This window comes from Danio rerio, chromosome 14 (assembly GCF_052040795.2).
Source record: "Danio rerio strain M-AB ecotype USA chromosome 14, GRCz13ab, whole genome shotgun sequence".
Lineage (NCBI taxonomy): Eukaryota > Metazoa > Chordata > Actinopteri > Cypriniformes > Danionidae > Danio > Danio rerio.
In genome coordinates, this window is record NC_141034.1 from 7,731,085 (window position 1) to 7,748,946 (window position 17,862).

General features: G+C 39.0%; 1 protein-coding gene across 2 annotated transcripts; it reads right to left on the reverse strand.

The window, feature by feature from the left end:
* Positions 1–8,677: 8,677 nt before the first annotated feature.
* On the reverse strand, positions 8,678–16,977 carry si:ch73-43g23.1. Of its 2 annotated transcripts, XM_087280991.1 has the most exons (3): positions 16,553–16,977; positions 13,305–16,299; positions 8,678–12,458 (listed from the first exon to the last, which is right to left on the reverse strand). In XM_087280991.1, exons 2-3 carry the CDS (start codon positions 16,202–16,204, stop codon positions 9,167–9,169), a joined length of 6,192 nt encoding a protein of 2,063 aa, XP_087137117.1. In that variant the 5' UTR covers positions 16,205–16,299; positions 16,553–16,977; the 3' UTR covers positions 8,678–9,166. The 2 variants fall into 2 exon arrangements, with proteins under 2 accessions (XP_087137117.1, XP_087137116.1); XM_087280990.1 differs by having other exon boundaries at positions 8,678–16,299.
* Positions 16,978–17,862: the final 885 nt, after the last annotated feature.

Sequence of the window (17,862 nt, forward strand, 5' to 3'; positions counted from 1 at the left end):
GGGTGACTACCCTAGCTGCTGAGTTCTGGATTAACTGTAATCTGTGAAGTTGGTCAAGAGGGATACCAGATAGGATGGAATTGCCATAATCAATCATTAATGTACAAACACTTCAGTACTTAGTTGGGATAGTGAAGGATTGACATCAATAACAGGAACAACAAATACTATGGAAGTCAAACGGCTACAGGTTTCCAACATTCTCCACATTATCTTCTTCAACAGAAGATAGAAACTCAAACTGGTTTGGAACAAGGGTGAGTAAATTATGAGAACATTTTTGGCATTTTTGGATGAGCTCTCTCTTTAAGAATTGCAAATATTTATTTGTTTAGATAAAGAATGAGAAACTATATTATGATGAGTTGTGTTTTGCGCCATGCTGGAAGAGCTGGGTTATTTAAACCCAAAGTGGGTGAAACACAGAGAATGTACTTCCTAAAGAAACTGTTGTCTTTTGATCTTGTCAACACATTGTTGATCATGTTTTATAGCGCTTTTATCGAACGGTATTGCGACATTTTGTGTGATCTGTTGGTATGGAAATGATTCTGAGGCCCAGAATAGGTCACTGGGGAAGGTGGTAACAACAGCCAGTAAGTTGTTGGGAATCAAATTAAAGAGTATTGACAGTATACAATTGAAGTCAGAACTATTATTAATTTTTCTCTTTTAAATATTTCCCAAATGATGTTTAACAGAGCAAGAACATTTTCACAGTATGTCTGATAATATTTTTTGGGGGAGAAAGTCTAATTTGTTTTATTTCGGCTAGAATAAAAGCAGTTTTTAATTTCTTTACTAAGATTTTAAGATCAAAATTATTAGCCCTTTTAAGCTATGTTTTTTTTTCAGAGAGTCTACAGAACAAACTATTATGTTTGGAAATGTGTTAAAGAAATCTTCTCTCCGTTAAACAGAAATTGGAGAAAAAACAGGGGGGCTATTAATTCTGACTTCAACTGTATTTAAAGAAAGAGTATTAAATAAGGTTATCATGATTGTCAATGATGAGAGACATCCTTTATCACACACCTTCCAATGGTTACCATCAGGCCGTCGATGTTGCGTTCCCATATGCGTAAGAAATAGCATAGAATGATCATTTATATCTCAAGCAATCCAGTTTTTTTAATTCCTCCTCTCTCAGTAGCAGTGGATGGTTAGTAGTCTAGATATTTATTTAGAGGTATCATGTTTTTTAAATGATTTATTTATATAAATGCCAAATGTGAACTGTCAGATGTCTCTGTGAGTGTGTGCTGCAAATGAAATTTCACTACAGGGACAAATACAGTTAACAAACTAACTAACATTTTTTGATAAATCTTTATATGAAATAGTTTGTTTTGTAGATAATAGAAACAAATATTGCTTAAAAGGGCTTATAATTTTGTTTTTTTTAATTAAAATTGTTTTTATTTTAGCCAAAATAAAACAAATAAGACTTCCCCCAGAAGAAAAAAATATTATGGGAAATACTACGAAAAATTCCTTTCTCTGTTAAACATCGTTTGGGAAAAATTAGAAAAATATTTTCAGGGTGAATAATTTTGACTTCAATTACCATTTCATTTCACCATTTTTAAGAGTTATAATAACCATTTCACATACTGATGTATAAGTAAAGGAATGGGTTATGATATGAATATTTTGGTTGGAGTAGGAAATTCTGCAATATTTGGGAATGGGTAATGAAAATGATAAATTTTTTTATACTATTAAGTTAGCCCAGTTAGCCTATGTGCTAACGCAGCTCTGTTTAGTCACGATGATAGCTTTTGATCATGCATTCACCATAGATGATGCGGGGGGACTCGATTTTTAACCACGCCGGGATTGAGAAACAATATATTAGGGTGAGACACTGTCACTGTCAGTTTTGAGAAATTCTGCTTTGTTTTCCAGTGCTTTCTTTTTCATTCTAACGTCAATAAAAAAATACAGTATAAAGTGTTTCTTTTTTGTTTTCTATACATTAGAATGAGAAAAAAACAACACTTCATTAACACCCACAGAGTGCAAATTCTCAAAACTGACAGTGGAGTTTTTTGCAATGTCATGTTAGGAGGTGATGACAAAACGCTGAGAGTTGCTAAGACATGACAGCATTCACAGTGACATCAGCAGTTAAACGTATCGGGGAAATTCACTTTCTTGTTTTCTTTCCTGTTTCTATACTCTGTCTTTTGTGTTTTTCCTCATTCTCTCCCTCTGCTTATCACGTTCGCTTATGTTGACAATTCAGTTTGTTATCAGCTCTGAGCGCTTCCTAATTTCCACAGATATTCCACTGCTTAGTCAGTTTGGCCAGTATGACGGCATACATGATGAAAGTCCAAGTGCAGCGTTAACACCACAGTTTCAGACCAACTAAACCACAACACACAACATGATGCATCTTCTAGTTCATCCATAATGAAATTAGACAGACTCTGCAAAATTCAAAATGTAAAAAAATCAAGATAAGAGTCTCCAGAGATTTCTAACATGTAAGCCACTGACGACTTAATGTTCGAAATGTTGCTTTATTTTTTGAGAATGCCTCCAAATGTCCTTTCTCTTTATGCTAATGTGGCTAAGGTTACCAGTTGCTCATTTGCATTTAAAGACAAACACAAAACTTTTTTTTTTTTTTGCTAAAATCCAAATTGGAGCAAATTTGACAACCTAGGCTATAATAATTGATCTGTGGCATTATTTGGAGCTGAAATTTCATATTCTGGGGACACCAGAGATATTTTTTATATCTATAATGCATCTAAAAATGATGAAAAATATTATAATGTTTACTAACAACTCAGTTTTCTGAATTCTGCTTAATCAAATTTTCATATTTTTCTGTCTATATATATGGGTGCTCTATTGGATTGAGATCTGGTGACTGTGGAGGCCATTTGAGTACAGTGATCTGATTGTCATGTTCAAGAATCCAGTCTGAGATGATTCGCGCTTTATGACATGATACGTTATCCTGCTGAAAGTAGCCATCAGAAGATGGGTACACTGCGGTCATAAAGGGATGGACATGGTCAGCAGCAGAACTCAGGAAGGCTGTGGCGTTGACACGGTGCTCAATTGGTACTAATGGGTCCAAAGTGTGCCAAGAAAATATCCCCCACACCATTACACCCCCACCACCAGCCTGAACCATTGATACAAGGCAGGATGGATCCATGCTGTCATGTTTTTGGATGCCTAATTCTGACCCTACCTTCTGAATGTCGCCTCAGAAATCGAGACTCATCAGACCAGGCAACGTTTTTTTTTTTTTTTTAAATATGGACTTATGTTTTAATTTTTATTATAGTTTATTCGTTTAATATACACTGTAAAAATATGTGAATAAATCGTAAAAAGTAACGGCTGTTAAATTACAGAAATTTACTGTAAATTAACAGAGGTTGAATTACAGAAATTTACAAGAAATTTAAATTTAAGTAAATTTTTGTGATTTATTGGCAATTGTTTTTATTTTTTTATTACAATTTTTTTTTTACAGTGTAATTAATTCATTTTGTTTTATTTCCCGTTTTTTGAAAATATACCGTGGCTCTAAAATGCATTAGCTATACAAGTAATATATTTGAAACCTTAAACCACATATGGTGGTATTTGCATTTCAAAACAAACATCACAAACATTTTAAACATATTGCAAACATTTTATTTTTATCAGAAGATTCCAAATATATAACTCATTTTCCAAGTGTGAGCCTATGTGTCCAAGTAGATTTTGGGGTCACCGTGTACTGTTTTGTTTACTGTTTTCATTTTTATATATTTTGTTTGTTTACTCCAATTCATTTTGATTTATATCAGTTTTGTTTTGTCAAAAGTATTTAAAGATAAAAAATAAATATAGCAAAAAAAAAAAATATATAGTGGTATTTGCATTTCAAAACATTCATTCATTTTCCCTCGGCTTAATCCCTTTATTCCTAAGGGGTCACCACAGCGGAATGAACCATCCATACACACTCATTCACTACGGCCAGTTTAGTTTAGTGGGGGAAACCAGAGTATTCAGAGGCACATACAAACACACAGGAATGCTAACTGACCCAGCCAAGACTCGAACCAGTAACCTTCTTGCTATGAGGCGACAGCTCTAACCACTGTGTCGCCCCATTAACATATTGCAAAATTATATAAATATATCAGGAGATTACAAAAATAACAAATTTTTCCAAGTGTGGCTTGTAGCCTATTGGTCCAAATAGTTATAGAGTCAAAGTGTACTGTATGTGCACGTGGTTGATAAATAGGCCAAATGTCTGAATGAAAAAATGACGCAACTGAAACGCAACAGTCAAGCACAAGCAGGTGAAGCTGCTGTTTCTCGGTTATGGTGGTGTTTGTGAGAATGACTGCTCCACCTGCTGGCCCCTCAACACAGTCTGCACTACACCTTCTGCAGAGGGAGGTATTGTTTGCTTCATTTCTTGCTATGACTCGAACGAAATGGTCGCGGAAATACCTGCGCACCTGATCGCCCGTCCCGCATGTACACGGTGTCTGGACAGGTTCATTCATGCCTGGCTTCCGCTGATGGAACGCGCCCATATTTGGTCATTCCCCTCAGACGACAAAGTTAACGTTTCTGCTCGGTTTACGAGTCTATGACTAACGTGCTGTTGTGTAGCAATAACATTTACTCACTTCACAAGAACAATCAAACTCTTTTAAGGTGTTGCTTCCTCAGTTTAGTCAGAAAAGTGCTACAAAAAATGTCAGGGGCTACAGAAGTGCTATAGAAATGTCAGGCAAAAATTCTGCAGAATGCCTGAAGCAGCCTCAGGTTAAGAGCCTTGCTGAGGATGTCATAAGGGCAAAAGGTTAATAATTTCTGGTATTTCCTGGCAAGCGTTTAATTACAAAAAAAAAGGAAGTTATAAAAACAGTTCCTATTAAAGCAACTTTACCAAAAATTATGTTTCAATGTTAGAAATAAAGTTTATTCGAGGATATTTTCAGAAAGTGTTATTTCAGTGTTATTTCTACTTTTATTCGATTTTCTTTGGCTTAGTCCCTTAATTATCATTGGTTGCCACAGTGGAATGAACTGGCAACTATTCCGGCATATGTTTTACACAACGGATGATGTCCTTCCGGCTGCAACCCAGAACTGAAAAACAGCCATACACACGCACACATACACTACAGCCAATTTAGTTCATCCAATTCACTTACAGCACACGTCTTTGGACTGTGTGGGAAACCGGAGCACCCGGAGGAAACCCACACCAACACGGGGAGAACATGCAAACTCCACACAGAAATGCCAACTGACCCAGCCGGGACTCGAACCAATGACCTTCTTGCTGTGAGATGACAGTGCTTTTACATTGGTAAATATTACTTTATTTATTGGAAAGTGTGCATCTAATATATGTGTTACTATTGTTAAATATACTTGGAATTTCTAAGTTAAACAGTTTGTCAGTCCAACAATTTTTTTTTTTTTTTTTACAATACCTGGCTCTTTTAAAAAACATCTTTGTAAATGGTCAACCAGCTGAATATTACCAAAATGACTATCAAACTTATTTATTGACAATTGATAATCTCACAAAGCAAAATAAGTTATTATTTCACATGCATGTATCTATATACGCCTATAAAAAATAAATGCTAAATGGTTTAACATTCAAAAGCAAAGGAAAGAAATTATTCATTATTGGTAGTAATATAAATTGCTTTTGTAATCATAACTAATATTAATACAATATTATAGTCCAGGTAATACAAATATTTTTAGTATTCAGTATTACTAGTATTACTAATTAAGTAGTCTTAATTGTATCACTAGTATCAAGTATTACTGCTAATAGCATTAATACTACAGTATTTTAGTGCTATTTCTTTGTGGATCTTATGCTATAGTTTGATTAAATAATAGTAATAACAATAATTCTCCTAATGTTTTTCTAGCATTTTCAAATGAAAGTGCTCTTTAAAGTCGCGCACACACACACACACACACACACACACACACACACATATATATATATATATATATATATATATATATATATATATATATATATATATATATATATATATATATATATATATATATATATATATATATATATATATATATATATAATAAATGCAGTTAAAGTCAAATTTACTAGCCCCCCTTTTTCCCAATTGATGTTTAACAGAGCAAGAAATTTTTCACAGCATGTCTGATACTATTTTTTCTTCTGGAGAAAGTCTTATCTGTTTTATTTTGGGTAGAATAAAAGCAGTTTTAAATTTTTTAAACACCATTTTAAGGACACAATTATTAGCCAGTTTAGGCTATATTTTTGCGATAGTTTACAGAACAGACTATCGTTATACAATGATTTGCATAATTGCCCTAATCTGCCTTGTTAACCTAGTTAAACCTTTAAATGTCACTTTAAGCTGTAAAGAAGTGACCTGAAAAATATCTAGTCAAATATCATGTGCTGTCATTATGGCAAAGATAACATAAAACACTTATTAAAACTATTATGTTTAGAAATGTGTTTAAAAAAAATCTTCTTTTTGTTAAACAGAAATTGGGGGAAAAAATAAACCAAGGGGCTAATAATTCTGACTTTAACTGTATATATATATAAGACTTTAAAGAGCTCTTTCACTAGAAAATGTTTGAATAGTACTAGCACACATTGTTATTCTTCAGGCAAACAATTAATCTGTGCAATTTATTCCACTGAATTTCTTTTTCTTTGATAATCTTCAACTAAATCTGACCACGAGCTTCTGCTTTGGAGTGGTAGTCCATCTCTTTTGATGTGACAACTTCAGATACAACATTCTTAACCATGTCCCTCTTAGTTTGCTATGAGGGAATAATGCACAACCACACAGCCCCGGTATTCTCATTTATCCTACCTTGTCAGATTGTCCTACCTCCCATTCAAAAAGAAGGTAGCACATTTTGATGACGCAATTTGCTACCTGTCAGATTTTGCTACCAGTGTAAATTTTAACATGGAGTAGAGTGATATGAAGCTGTAATATCGCCCAAACCTACCTAATACCTAACCTTAAAATTATTCAATTGCAGTGTTGGTAGCATAACCAGATGGGTAGGATAAAATGTCAGGACACATGGTCCCTAGTCAATGCACACCAATGATGGCTTTAGGGTGAGTAAATTATGAGGTAATTTTCATTTTTGGGAGAACTATTCCTTTAAGTTGTGGCATCTCATGTTCATTCAACAGCACAAAACTTGCCACTAGACACTCTCATTTTTATTTCCACTCTACTCCCCTTGGCTGTCTGCTCCAGGGATCCCAAATGACATCATAGGCAGACATGTATATACCTTGGTGGATTCAGTCGAACACCTCACAAACAGGGTTAAGGCTCTCTCCCCCACAAAGCTTTTCTTAGAGTATCAAATACAAATCGAATGCAGTCATTTTGGGTGCGGTTGTAGTTGGAGACCAAGGAGAAGACCGAACTGTTTGTTTAAATAAGAGGAAAGATTTTCACAAAACGTCACTACTAAGACCATGGTGGTCCATTCTGTCACGCCAGCCGCGTTAAACACCCAAATACAAAAAACACCCAGAATACGTGTGACTTGCATTATTCAGCTGACAATTCAGCCAAAAAAAATTACATTTAAATCAAATAGGCCATTATTAATTATGCACAGCTGCATAAATATGACTGCTTATGGCAACGGTTACAGCTTGAAGCCAGGATTTCTCTTTTTTCTTAAAAAGCACATTATTTACATGTACAACACCTAACATTTGGGGCGACATGGTGGCTCAGTGGTAAGCACTGTCGCAGCAACAAGGTTGCTTGTATGAGTCCCGGCTGGGTCAGTTGGCATTTCTATGTGGAGTTTGCATGTTCTCTCCGTGTGGGTGTGGGTTTCCTCCGGGTGCTCCGGTTTCCCCAACAGTCCAAAGACATGTGCTATAGGTGAACTGAATAAACTAAATTGGCCGTAGTGTGTGTGTTTTAAGGAGTGTGTATGGATGTTTCCCAGCACTGGGTTGCAGCATCTGCTTTGTAAAACATATGCTGGATAAGTAGGTTCAATCCGCTGTGGCAACCCCGATAAATAAATTGACTATATGCCAAAGGAAAATGAAGACCTAACATTCTCAAAATAAGGCAGCAGACAAATGGACAAGGAGAGTTAACTGTCCACTAGGTGTCATCCTGAGATTAATTAAACAGTTTGGCAGTGGCTCTAAACTCAAAGTGGGTCATCTTTAATTGTTTTGATGGCAAGTGTGGTTGTCACATATCACAAGATTTATGAAAATTAAAAAAAAAAAACCTTCTTTTACCAAGGGCCTTATAATGTTGCACAAATGCAACAAGGACTAGGCATGGCATAAGCATATTATAGGTCAGGGGTTCTCAATCTCGGTTCTGGATGTCCGGTGTCCAGCAGATTTTAGCTCCAATCCCAATCAGATGCACATGGGCGAGCTAATCAAGCTCTTACCAAGCTTTCTAGAAACAACCTTGTGGGTGTGTTGAGACAAGGTGAGCTAAAGTCTGCAGGACAGCAGACCAATTATTATTATTATTATTATTATAATTATTAGATTCAATTATTGGCACTATGTTAGTCAAATGGCTTATATATGTCAGCTAATTTGACATCATAAATAAATATATACATAAATATTAAAAAAACAGACATGTAAGTTTTGTAGTGAACTTTAATGGGGTGTATCCATGTGTAAAAAATAGTAAATGGCAATCTTTTGATGACAGAAAATGTCTGTGATTTTCATACAAGTGAATTAGTGGATCTTGCTAATCCACATTCTTTTCATCTACTCACATGTACAGTATATGTACATTAAATGTGTTGCACAAAGCAGTTACATGTTATGTTAAACATTGATAAATAGTGTCATTTCAATAGAAGTAAAAAGATCAAACACATTAATATTATAGCTGCATAATCCGCTTATATAACTTAACAGTGTTCAAGGGAAACACTATTGATTGAACAATGGCAGCTTTTGGAAAAGAAGGCCCATCACTGAATAAACTTGGCCTATACAAGGAAGGTGAGGTGATATAAATGAAAGTGAAATTATATTACTAAATGACGACAATGTTATATCATATTTCAGGAAAAAGAGCAAACAGAAAAAATGATTACAAATGTATCTGCTGCTGTTTCATGCTCTTCTTCCCCCTGAAGGAGGCATACTTGAAGATGGTTTGTGGTAACAGTCTGAAGCGGTTGAGTTTGGGCTTGCATTCATCCCAGTTGGCATGTAATACATGCTTTCTAGATAGCCCTGATCCAGCAACGAGTGGCCTTTGGCTTCATTTTTTGGCATTTGGCCCCCAGGGCTTCCATACCTTAAGGAAGTCTGGTGAAGTGTTGTTGGGACAGATGGTGGTTCAGGATGGCGACCTTGCTGGGCATTGCCTGGGATTGCTGGGAAAGATGGCATTGCATAAGGTAGGTACTGTGGTGCATACAACCCAGGACTGTGCAAAGAAGAGTAAGGTGGTACAGCTGGTGGGTACATCCCTGTGTGTGGCATTGTCTGCTGCGGTATGAGAACTTCCACATACTGTCCCAATTCAGGATCAAATAGCATTTTTCTGAGTGGCTGCATTGGAACCTCAATGTAGAAGTATTTACCAGTCTCGGGATCCAGAAGGACACGACGAGGACCTTGGCCACAGCTGAGCCCACTAGCATTTTCTGGATACAACACACCTGCTCCACCTGGACCTTCATTTGCATAATCGTGACCAAAAGATGGTGGCAAATCTTGTGGATTAAATAACTGAGACCTGGGATCCAGAGCGGACATGTTACTTGAATGAGAGTATTCGTGATAAGAAGCAGGAGCTGCAGCTTTAGGTGAAGGATGATTAGCTGGTCGCCTCTCCGCATGCAGTCCAGAAGTTGGTGGCTGGTCATTAACATAGGACTGTGAATTTGAAGCGGGACAAGCTCTTGGGTTGTGCAGAGGCTGAATCAAAGCTGAGGCATGGGGAACTGAAGTATTGGAGACTTGAAGACCATCTGGTCTGCATTGATGAGGACGAACTTGAGCTTGTGGGGGAGCTCCTGGACAGGTAAGAACTTGGCCTGGAGACCTAGAGGCTACTGGTACCCGTTCCAGAGGACTGTGATGAGGATGTCCTTGATGTGATTGGGATCCTGGTGGGCAGGAGCATGTAGATTGCTTAGTGGATGGATGATACTTGCATGGCCTTTGTGGCGGCAAATCTGACACTCGCAGAGGGCTGAAACTCTCTCTCTCATCATAACTGGGGGGATCATCTGATGCATAGAAAAGATAGTCATCTTTGTGAAAATGATTATTAGATGATGTTCTTGCCACAGATTGTGTGTCACCAAGGGTTTGCGATCCTAATTGGTTAGAAACAAAGGACCCGTCTGGCACTGAGTGATCTTGATTGAACGATGAGACCTGTTGTTGGCATGTGCTGGTGGTTTGCATATCAGCAGATGATTGCTGTTGATCCAGACTGGCCAATGTCACTGTAGTAGATTTCTGCACAGTACTTGAAGTTGCTGGTGGTTTGTAGCTTGATATAGCCGATACAGCAAGTCTTTTTGTATCTTTTGATAAAGCGTCATGTAATTGATCCTTGTGTATTAGTGTTGATTGAGTTTCACTTTTCTTAGATTCACTACACAATCTGGTTTGCTGTTTAATGACAGATGATGCTTGTTTTTCTGTTTTTGGTGGATCATTTGACACTGACTTAATTTCAGCAAATGACTGTTTACAGCTGAGTTTTGGTGTTACAAATGGCTTTACTTTATCAGTGGATACTGACCTTACTTGTATTGGTAGTTCAATCTCTTTTGATGTGTTCGCTGTTGTAGCGTTATTTTTTGTATTACTTGAAAAAGATCTCACCTCTGGCTTGCCAGATGTTGCTAGATAAGCTGGAATTTTTGTTACAGTTGTGGTGATTTTCTTTTTTTCTTGTTCCTTTGTCAAAGATTCTTCAGACAGTGTTCCCTTGGGACTCTCACTTTGTCTGGCTGTCCTTGAATAATTGTTGACAAAAACTGATGAATTGCAAGGCACTGCTGTATTGTCTGCCCTTACTTGTGCTTCATTTAAAATTCCTTCTGATAAACAGGCTTGTACAGGTACCTCAAGTCTGTTGATATGTTTAGCTCTAGAACTTGCACCCTCGGTATGAACGTCACAAACTCCAATATCAGCCTGCATCCCTTTCTCTTTCAGTAGCATTGATACAGAATGGCTGCTGTTTGTACCTTTCATTTGAGTGGAGGCAGGGATTGAAGTGTCAAATGTCTTTGCCTTGGGAATGCTATTTGGCAAAACCACCATAGCAGAAACTTCCCTCTCCTTGCTGGGGGGTCTAGGGGGCATCTTGGCACTTGGATCACAGTGAACATAAGGTCTCTTAATTACAGATTCTGATGCATCTATGGTTTCAGAGAGAGAATCTGAAGTTTTTTGTTGTGGCTCAGTATCTAGTGATGAGCCTTTGGAAGGTATTTCAGTGATGTCAGCATCTCTTCTGGTCTCTGCACCCACCCGTGGTTGTGATATTTTTGATATGTCAACAGGCTGTTTTTCATCATGCCATTGGATTGCTTTGCTGCCTGGTGTTTGTTTGTCCTTCCAACTGATGGCTTTACATTCAATGAGCAAGGCTGGAGGAGTTTGTGGTGGCTTTTCTTTTTTCTCTTGAACAACAATTTCTTCTGCAGTAGAGGTTGAATTCGACGCTTTGAAAGACAGGTTGTATGTGTTTTTTACTAACTTTCTTACATCCCTAACTTTGTGTATAACAGACTTTTTGTTGATGTCATCAACTTCTTCCATCTCCATGGCTTTTGTACATCTGGTGCTCACATCTTCTGGAGCTTTCTCCACTGACTTAGTTTTAGATATTTCTCTAGATTGTTCCAGGTCAGGGGATAAAGACACTTTCAAAGAAGTCTTTTTTCCTTTGATAGCGGAAGGTTTCAAAGTAATTTCTGGTGTCTTTGACATAAATACACTCTTTGCAGGCAGTTGTTCCTGGTTTTCTGTTGTCATCTGATGCTTTTTGTCTCTGCTTGTCATTTTGTTCTGCATGCTTATTGCTGGAGGGGCAGTAGCAGGACTTGTGTTCCTGACACTGGCATTTGATGAGTCACAATTGTATTTCTCTTCGTGGTTGTCACCTCCTCCCTCCTTTTCATCAGTCTTATTGTTGTGTTTCATAAGTACTTTTTCATCAGCCGGTGGAGAGGACACTATAGGTTTTGTTTCTTCATTAAAGAATGCAGGTCTGAACAAAGGTTTTGGAGGAACTTTTGGGGCACACTTCTTAACCTGTTGTGGAATTCTTTCTTCTCTGACAGCAAATTCTTCAGATGAAAGAGTGCATTCGGAAAGCTGGCTAGAGCTTAAGCTATGCTTCTCTGTATTACTTGGTACATCATCAAAAAAGCTGGGGCTAATATCATCATGTTTGTTTTTATCTCCAGACGAACTTGGGTCTTCGAACTTGGGACTTTTTGGTGTAGCTTTCTGCACATCCTGCATTCTCTTAGACAACACACTCTTGATAATGCAAGACGCCATTTGCGTCTTAGGGGAGCCATCATCTAGAGACACAGATTTCTGCAATGTCCTTTTCCTGTCACTTTGTGGTGAATTTGGAACCTCCCTGAAAACCTTCTCTTGAACAAAAGCTGGTGTGCTGTGTTGACGAACAATTGTGTCCCTTGAGTGTCTGTGTGTAGAGGGTGAAGTAGAAACATTTTCAGTATTCCCATTCGGTTTTGCTTCATCTGTGTTACGCCTTAAGAGCTGAATCTGCCTTTTTGGTACAGTCCTTTTTCCTTTATTGGATTCTTCCTTGTTCTCTAAAGCAACATCCACACATTCAAAATTTCCCATTTCAAAGTGTTTGTTTGGGTCCAGGCCATCACGTGGTAAAAATGCATAGCCATCATTTTCATGTAACGTTGAACCACGTAAATCTGCATAGCTCATCCATGCGACAGCACCAGGGCTGTCTACAGTTGATGGCTGAGAAACATTCGTTGATGACCTGTGGCTTGAGTTGTACACATCCAAATAATCCACCTGAGGGCTAGACAGGCTTCTGAAGGCCAGATCTGTAAACCACTTCACTTCATTGTCTGCTTCATCAAACTCACTTCCCATGATGGAGTTCTCGCCAGTACACTCAGGAGGAAAAAAGCCTGGACTGCTGTATTTACCCTGGGCAGCTGACCGGAGCCTTCTGGCGCCACCCTTGTTCTCTTGATGTGAGCCCCGAGCTCTGAGCTGACTCTGTTGCTGGAGAGTTGTTGGGGGTGACTCAAAATAACAGCGAGCTGGAATTCCCGACTTTGGGTCTCGACTTGAGAGAGCTGGGCTGTGGCCTGCAGGCCCTTTTCTATTCCTGGCACTGAATGACAGCTCAACCTGTTCCCCTCTGTAACTACTGTCTCCTATAGTCTCCTCCCCTTCTCCCTCCCTCTTTCCACTCTCCTCCTTTTCCTTGCTGTCAAATTCACCATCATTGTCCCTATTGATAACCATTGGCATTTCACTTATTTCTGCAGTCACTTGGTTACTACTTGGGGAATCATTTTTCAATGTTTCAATTCTCTCGTTGTGATCATCAATATTACCATGGTATTGTTTCTCCTCTGCAGATGTCAATGCCATTGCATCAAATGGACTCAGAGAAACTGATGTTCCACAGACAGATACATTTCTTGTGTTGTCAGTAACAATATCCTGATGTTTATCAATACTTACTGTGGACAATCCAGAATCTGCGAGTTCACATGAAGAATCTTTCAAGTTCTTCAGTTGGCTAAGAACTTCTGGTGCACCTCCTGTATATTCATCCTGGACAGATGTGCTGCTTTTCAAGGTGTCTGCTTCAACATGGTCATTTAAATAATGACTATCTATTGGGCTATGAGAAGGTGGCTTGATTCCCTCAATGATTATAGGTGAATGCTGATTTTCTATCTTCACAATTGGCATGGAGGGCGCAGGTGATAATCCTGTGTCTCTAGAATGTTCCGATGCCTTTGATGAGGGCCTAGATCTACTCTCTGGTGTTGACAAAAAGTTTCTTGAACTAGGTGAAACTGAGGTATGATTTTCAAAGGGGGAATTTGAAGCTACAGAAGAGTTTCTGCAAAGAGTTGCATCTACTCCAGATGATTGTGCTAAATCTTTGCTAGGCGAAATGTTATAATCGATGCCTTCAATTGTAGGGGATTTTGTATTTTGTGGCAGAATATTATATGATATTGTTTTGATTTCAGGTAAGCAGGTGACTGAGCTCAATTCTGGAGACGGGGCTGGAGAAGTGGGCTCGGGTGTAAGATAGTTTTCTCTGCTGTTTGGAGTGGATGTCATGCTCCTTAATGCAGGTGTAGAATCTCTACTGCATGTTGGTGTTGCAATGTAATCAGTACCTGTGAAGGCAGGAGAGGACGGTTGGTCATCAGGTTCCATAAAATAAACCATTCTCAGGTTTGTGGGAGATGGGCTGATGGTAAAACTCATAGGTGAATGAATTGCTGTAGGTTCTGGTGAGTGAGCTGAAACAGAGTTATCAGAGGTAGAGTAGATATCACTGTGACAGCAAGGAGATATTGAGGCTTCAGGTTCGGTTGAATAAACCTCTCTCTCATTTGTAGGTGACGGGCTGATGGTGTAACCCAGAGGTGAGTCAATGATGGGTTCTGAATGATCAGGAGAAGAGCAGATATCACTGTATTCAGTTCTAGTGACTACCGAGGGGGACAATGAGGCTTCACGGTCACTTGAAGAAACTGTTGTTTCATTAGTAGGTGATGCGCTGATGCTGTAACCAATAGGTGAGTGAATTACAACTGGTTCTGGTGAGTGAGCATGTGCTGATTGTTCAGGTGAAGAGCAGGTTTCATTGATCCCAGGGGACTCCAGTTTTTCTTTACCATCCATGGATGAACACACAAGTCCTCTTCTTTCAGTGGAAATGTCAGATTCAGTCGTGGAATCTATTTCTACTTTATCATTGGTAGGAATTTTAGATAAAGTAGAAGACGCACCATGAGAGTTCTCCAGAAGTGGAGACTCTGATTGTGTTGAGCACAAATCGAACAGCTCAGGTGAAGATCTACCTATGGATGCAGGTGTGGAGAAAATTGTTCTGCTGTCAGGGGAGACAGAGCTTAATCTGTGCTCTGGTGTGTAGCAAATATCTTGGTCTGCAGGTGAAATAGATATTTCCTGAATAGACATGGAGTCTGTTGGAGAAGCGTTTGACAGGTCTGATGCAGAGCCACTGTTTACAATCTTTTGTGGAAGAAGAACTCTTTCTTCTTGCGGATTACTGGAGGCTATACCTTCTTTGCTCACAGAAGACATCTCAATATCTTGTTCAATTTTAGATTCTGCCAAGTCTTCACAGCTTGTACACTTAGATATACTTATGCAACCTTGCTCGTCTTCAAATGGGCTTGCACTTGTATGTTGAGGTGTTGTTATGTTCACTTCTTGCTCCATAACAATGGCTTCGTTCTGCTCTGAAGAGCAAGATGTAGGATTAGTAGTTTCCTTTGATGAATTAATAAGACAAGTATCTGGTGTTGAATTAATATCCTGTGGTACAGGTTCATCTGTTTCAATCACCGGGGCAGCGTTCACTGACACTTGGGGTTCTTCCCAGTAATCTTTATGTGAAAGGTCATTACCATTCACTTCGGGTGCAGGTGGTGTGCAGTCAAATGCATTAATTCCATTTTGGAAATCAGACAAGACGGTTGATTCAGGTGGCGGTGAATCAGTTATACTGTTCTCTGATGTACAAAAATCTTGTGTATTCTTTGGAGAGGGTGTGCTGTAGGTGACTTCAGCGTTGTCACTTAAGTCAGATCCATTGGCAGTGTGATAAGATCCTGAGGAGTCATTGGCATCATCTGCTGGGAAAGGCTGTTCAATTTCCTTCCTGGCATATGTAGCAGAGGCTGGGCTACTGGAAAGTGACTGGGACTCGCCGTCATCTCCAAAAATGTCACACAGACAGGTTGTTTCGGATATGGCATTGCGATGGCTGGGGATTGAAGTGATGTCAAATATCTCAACGCGATTCGGCCCTTCGCGATTCTGCAGGTTAAATGTGTGTGGAGCACTGCGAAGGAAAGAGTAGCTGTCTCCTTCTAAAACCCAGCGTTCCATTTCTTCACTTCAGATATCCCAGACATTGGGTGGTCTCTTGAGCAGTTTATAAATGTCTGAGCTTGCCATTCAGCAGTTTTTGAATCTGTTCACATCTGAAACATGAAAGGAAAATCGTACAATCTTGTTAACTGTAAATCATTTCTTTTTGTGAGCTACAGTCCTAAATTCTAGTTACTAAAATGATTGTCTTTTTACCTTTACAAAACTGTGCTTGACTAAAAGGTCACTATTAAGGTAGCTGAACGGCTTGGAGACTTACTGATGCAAAAATATGTACAGTACCAATCAGTGTAACAACATACATGCACAAAAGTTCACATAAAAGCCATCAAATTGAATACTTGCCTTTTTCCGCTGTTTTCCCATGTGGTCATTTCAATGGAGCAGCCTCTCCAGAGAACATTCACAGGGGACAGTTACGCACTGAACCATGAGCTGTGAATGAGGCTCCTGCTGGGGGGTCCAGGTTTCCAAGTGCCAAACTGACCCTTCATCGAAACAGGCCACTCGGTGCACAGAAATGTCCAGCCCCTTAAGCTAAGCCCCAAAAAATGCTGTGCCATTAGCCACGTCTGAGCTAGCAGAGCCTGGCTATTTCAATCATCGATTGATACCACTTTTTAAAAAGCATGCACAGAAAAAAGGACATGATGAAACTGACCTGCGGCTTTTTTAATCATGCTTTAACATAGGTGCATGCCTCTGCCAAGCTTAATAGGGGGTTACAGCTAAGAGCAGGTGCTGCGATAGCATAGACGGAGCCTGCGAATGGAATTTGACACACTAGGCCAAAACAGTCATAGGGGCTTCCTAATTTTAGACCTCTTCTATCAGGGGAAACTCTGCTTTGAGAGGCTGCCTAGAGACACATAGAGGACACGAACGCCAGCTTTACAAAGTATACACTGAACTTTCTCTAGTATTAGATTGCGACATCTTGTTCTAGAAAACTCCTCACACTACTTTTGATGTTTCTTTTTACTTGTAAAGATTATTTAAAAAATCGTGATTCTGAGCTTGTGTGGCTTTGTGGTTAGCACTCTCACCGCACTGCAAGAAGGTCGCTGGTTTGAGTCCAGGCTGGACCAGTTGGCATTTCTGTGTGGAGTTTGCATGTTCTACCCGTGTTGGTGTGGGTTCCCCCACAGTCCAAAGACATGCGCTATAGGTGAATAGGATTAACTACATTGGCCGTAGTGCATGAGTATGTGTGTGTGAAAGAGTGTATAAGTGTTTTCCCAGTAATAGTTTGTGGCTGGAAGGGCATCCGCTGCGTAAAACATATGCTGGAATAGTTGGCGGTTCATTCCGCTGTGGCAACCCATGATAAATAAGGGACTAAGTCAAAGGAAAACTAATTAATGAATGGTTTGAGCTTGAAAATGCTGCTGGTAACCACTTGAACGCACAACATGCAGTAAACTGCCTTCTTTCCATACTGTCTTGCTCTTTGTTCAGAATGTCAAAGTATATTAGTTCCACGTGGTTACAAAATAGTCCATCATCTTACTGGGAAAGAATGCTGAGCGCTTCTGCAGTGCTGGGATTTAGTGTTCACACAACACCACTGACTGAAATCCAAAAGCACAAGCAGCTTGACAATACCAAGAATAGGTCTTTGATCAGCTGACGGACAGTCAAAACAAAACTGTGAA

Excerpts from the sequence above, each read along its gene's own strand:
- si:ch73-43g23.1 (XM_087280990.1), bottom strand. The coding sequence starts at position 16,204 with ATGGAACGCTGGGTTTTAGAAGGAGACAGCTACTCTTTCCTTCGCAGT.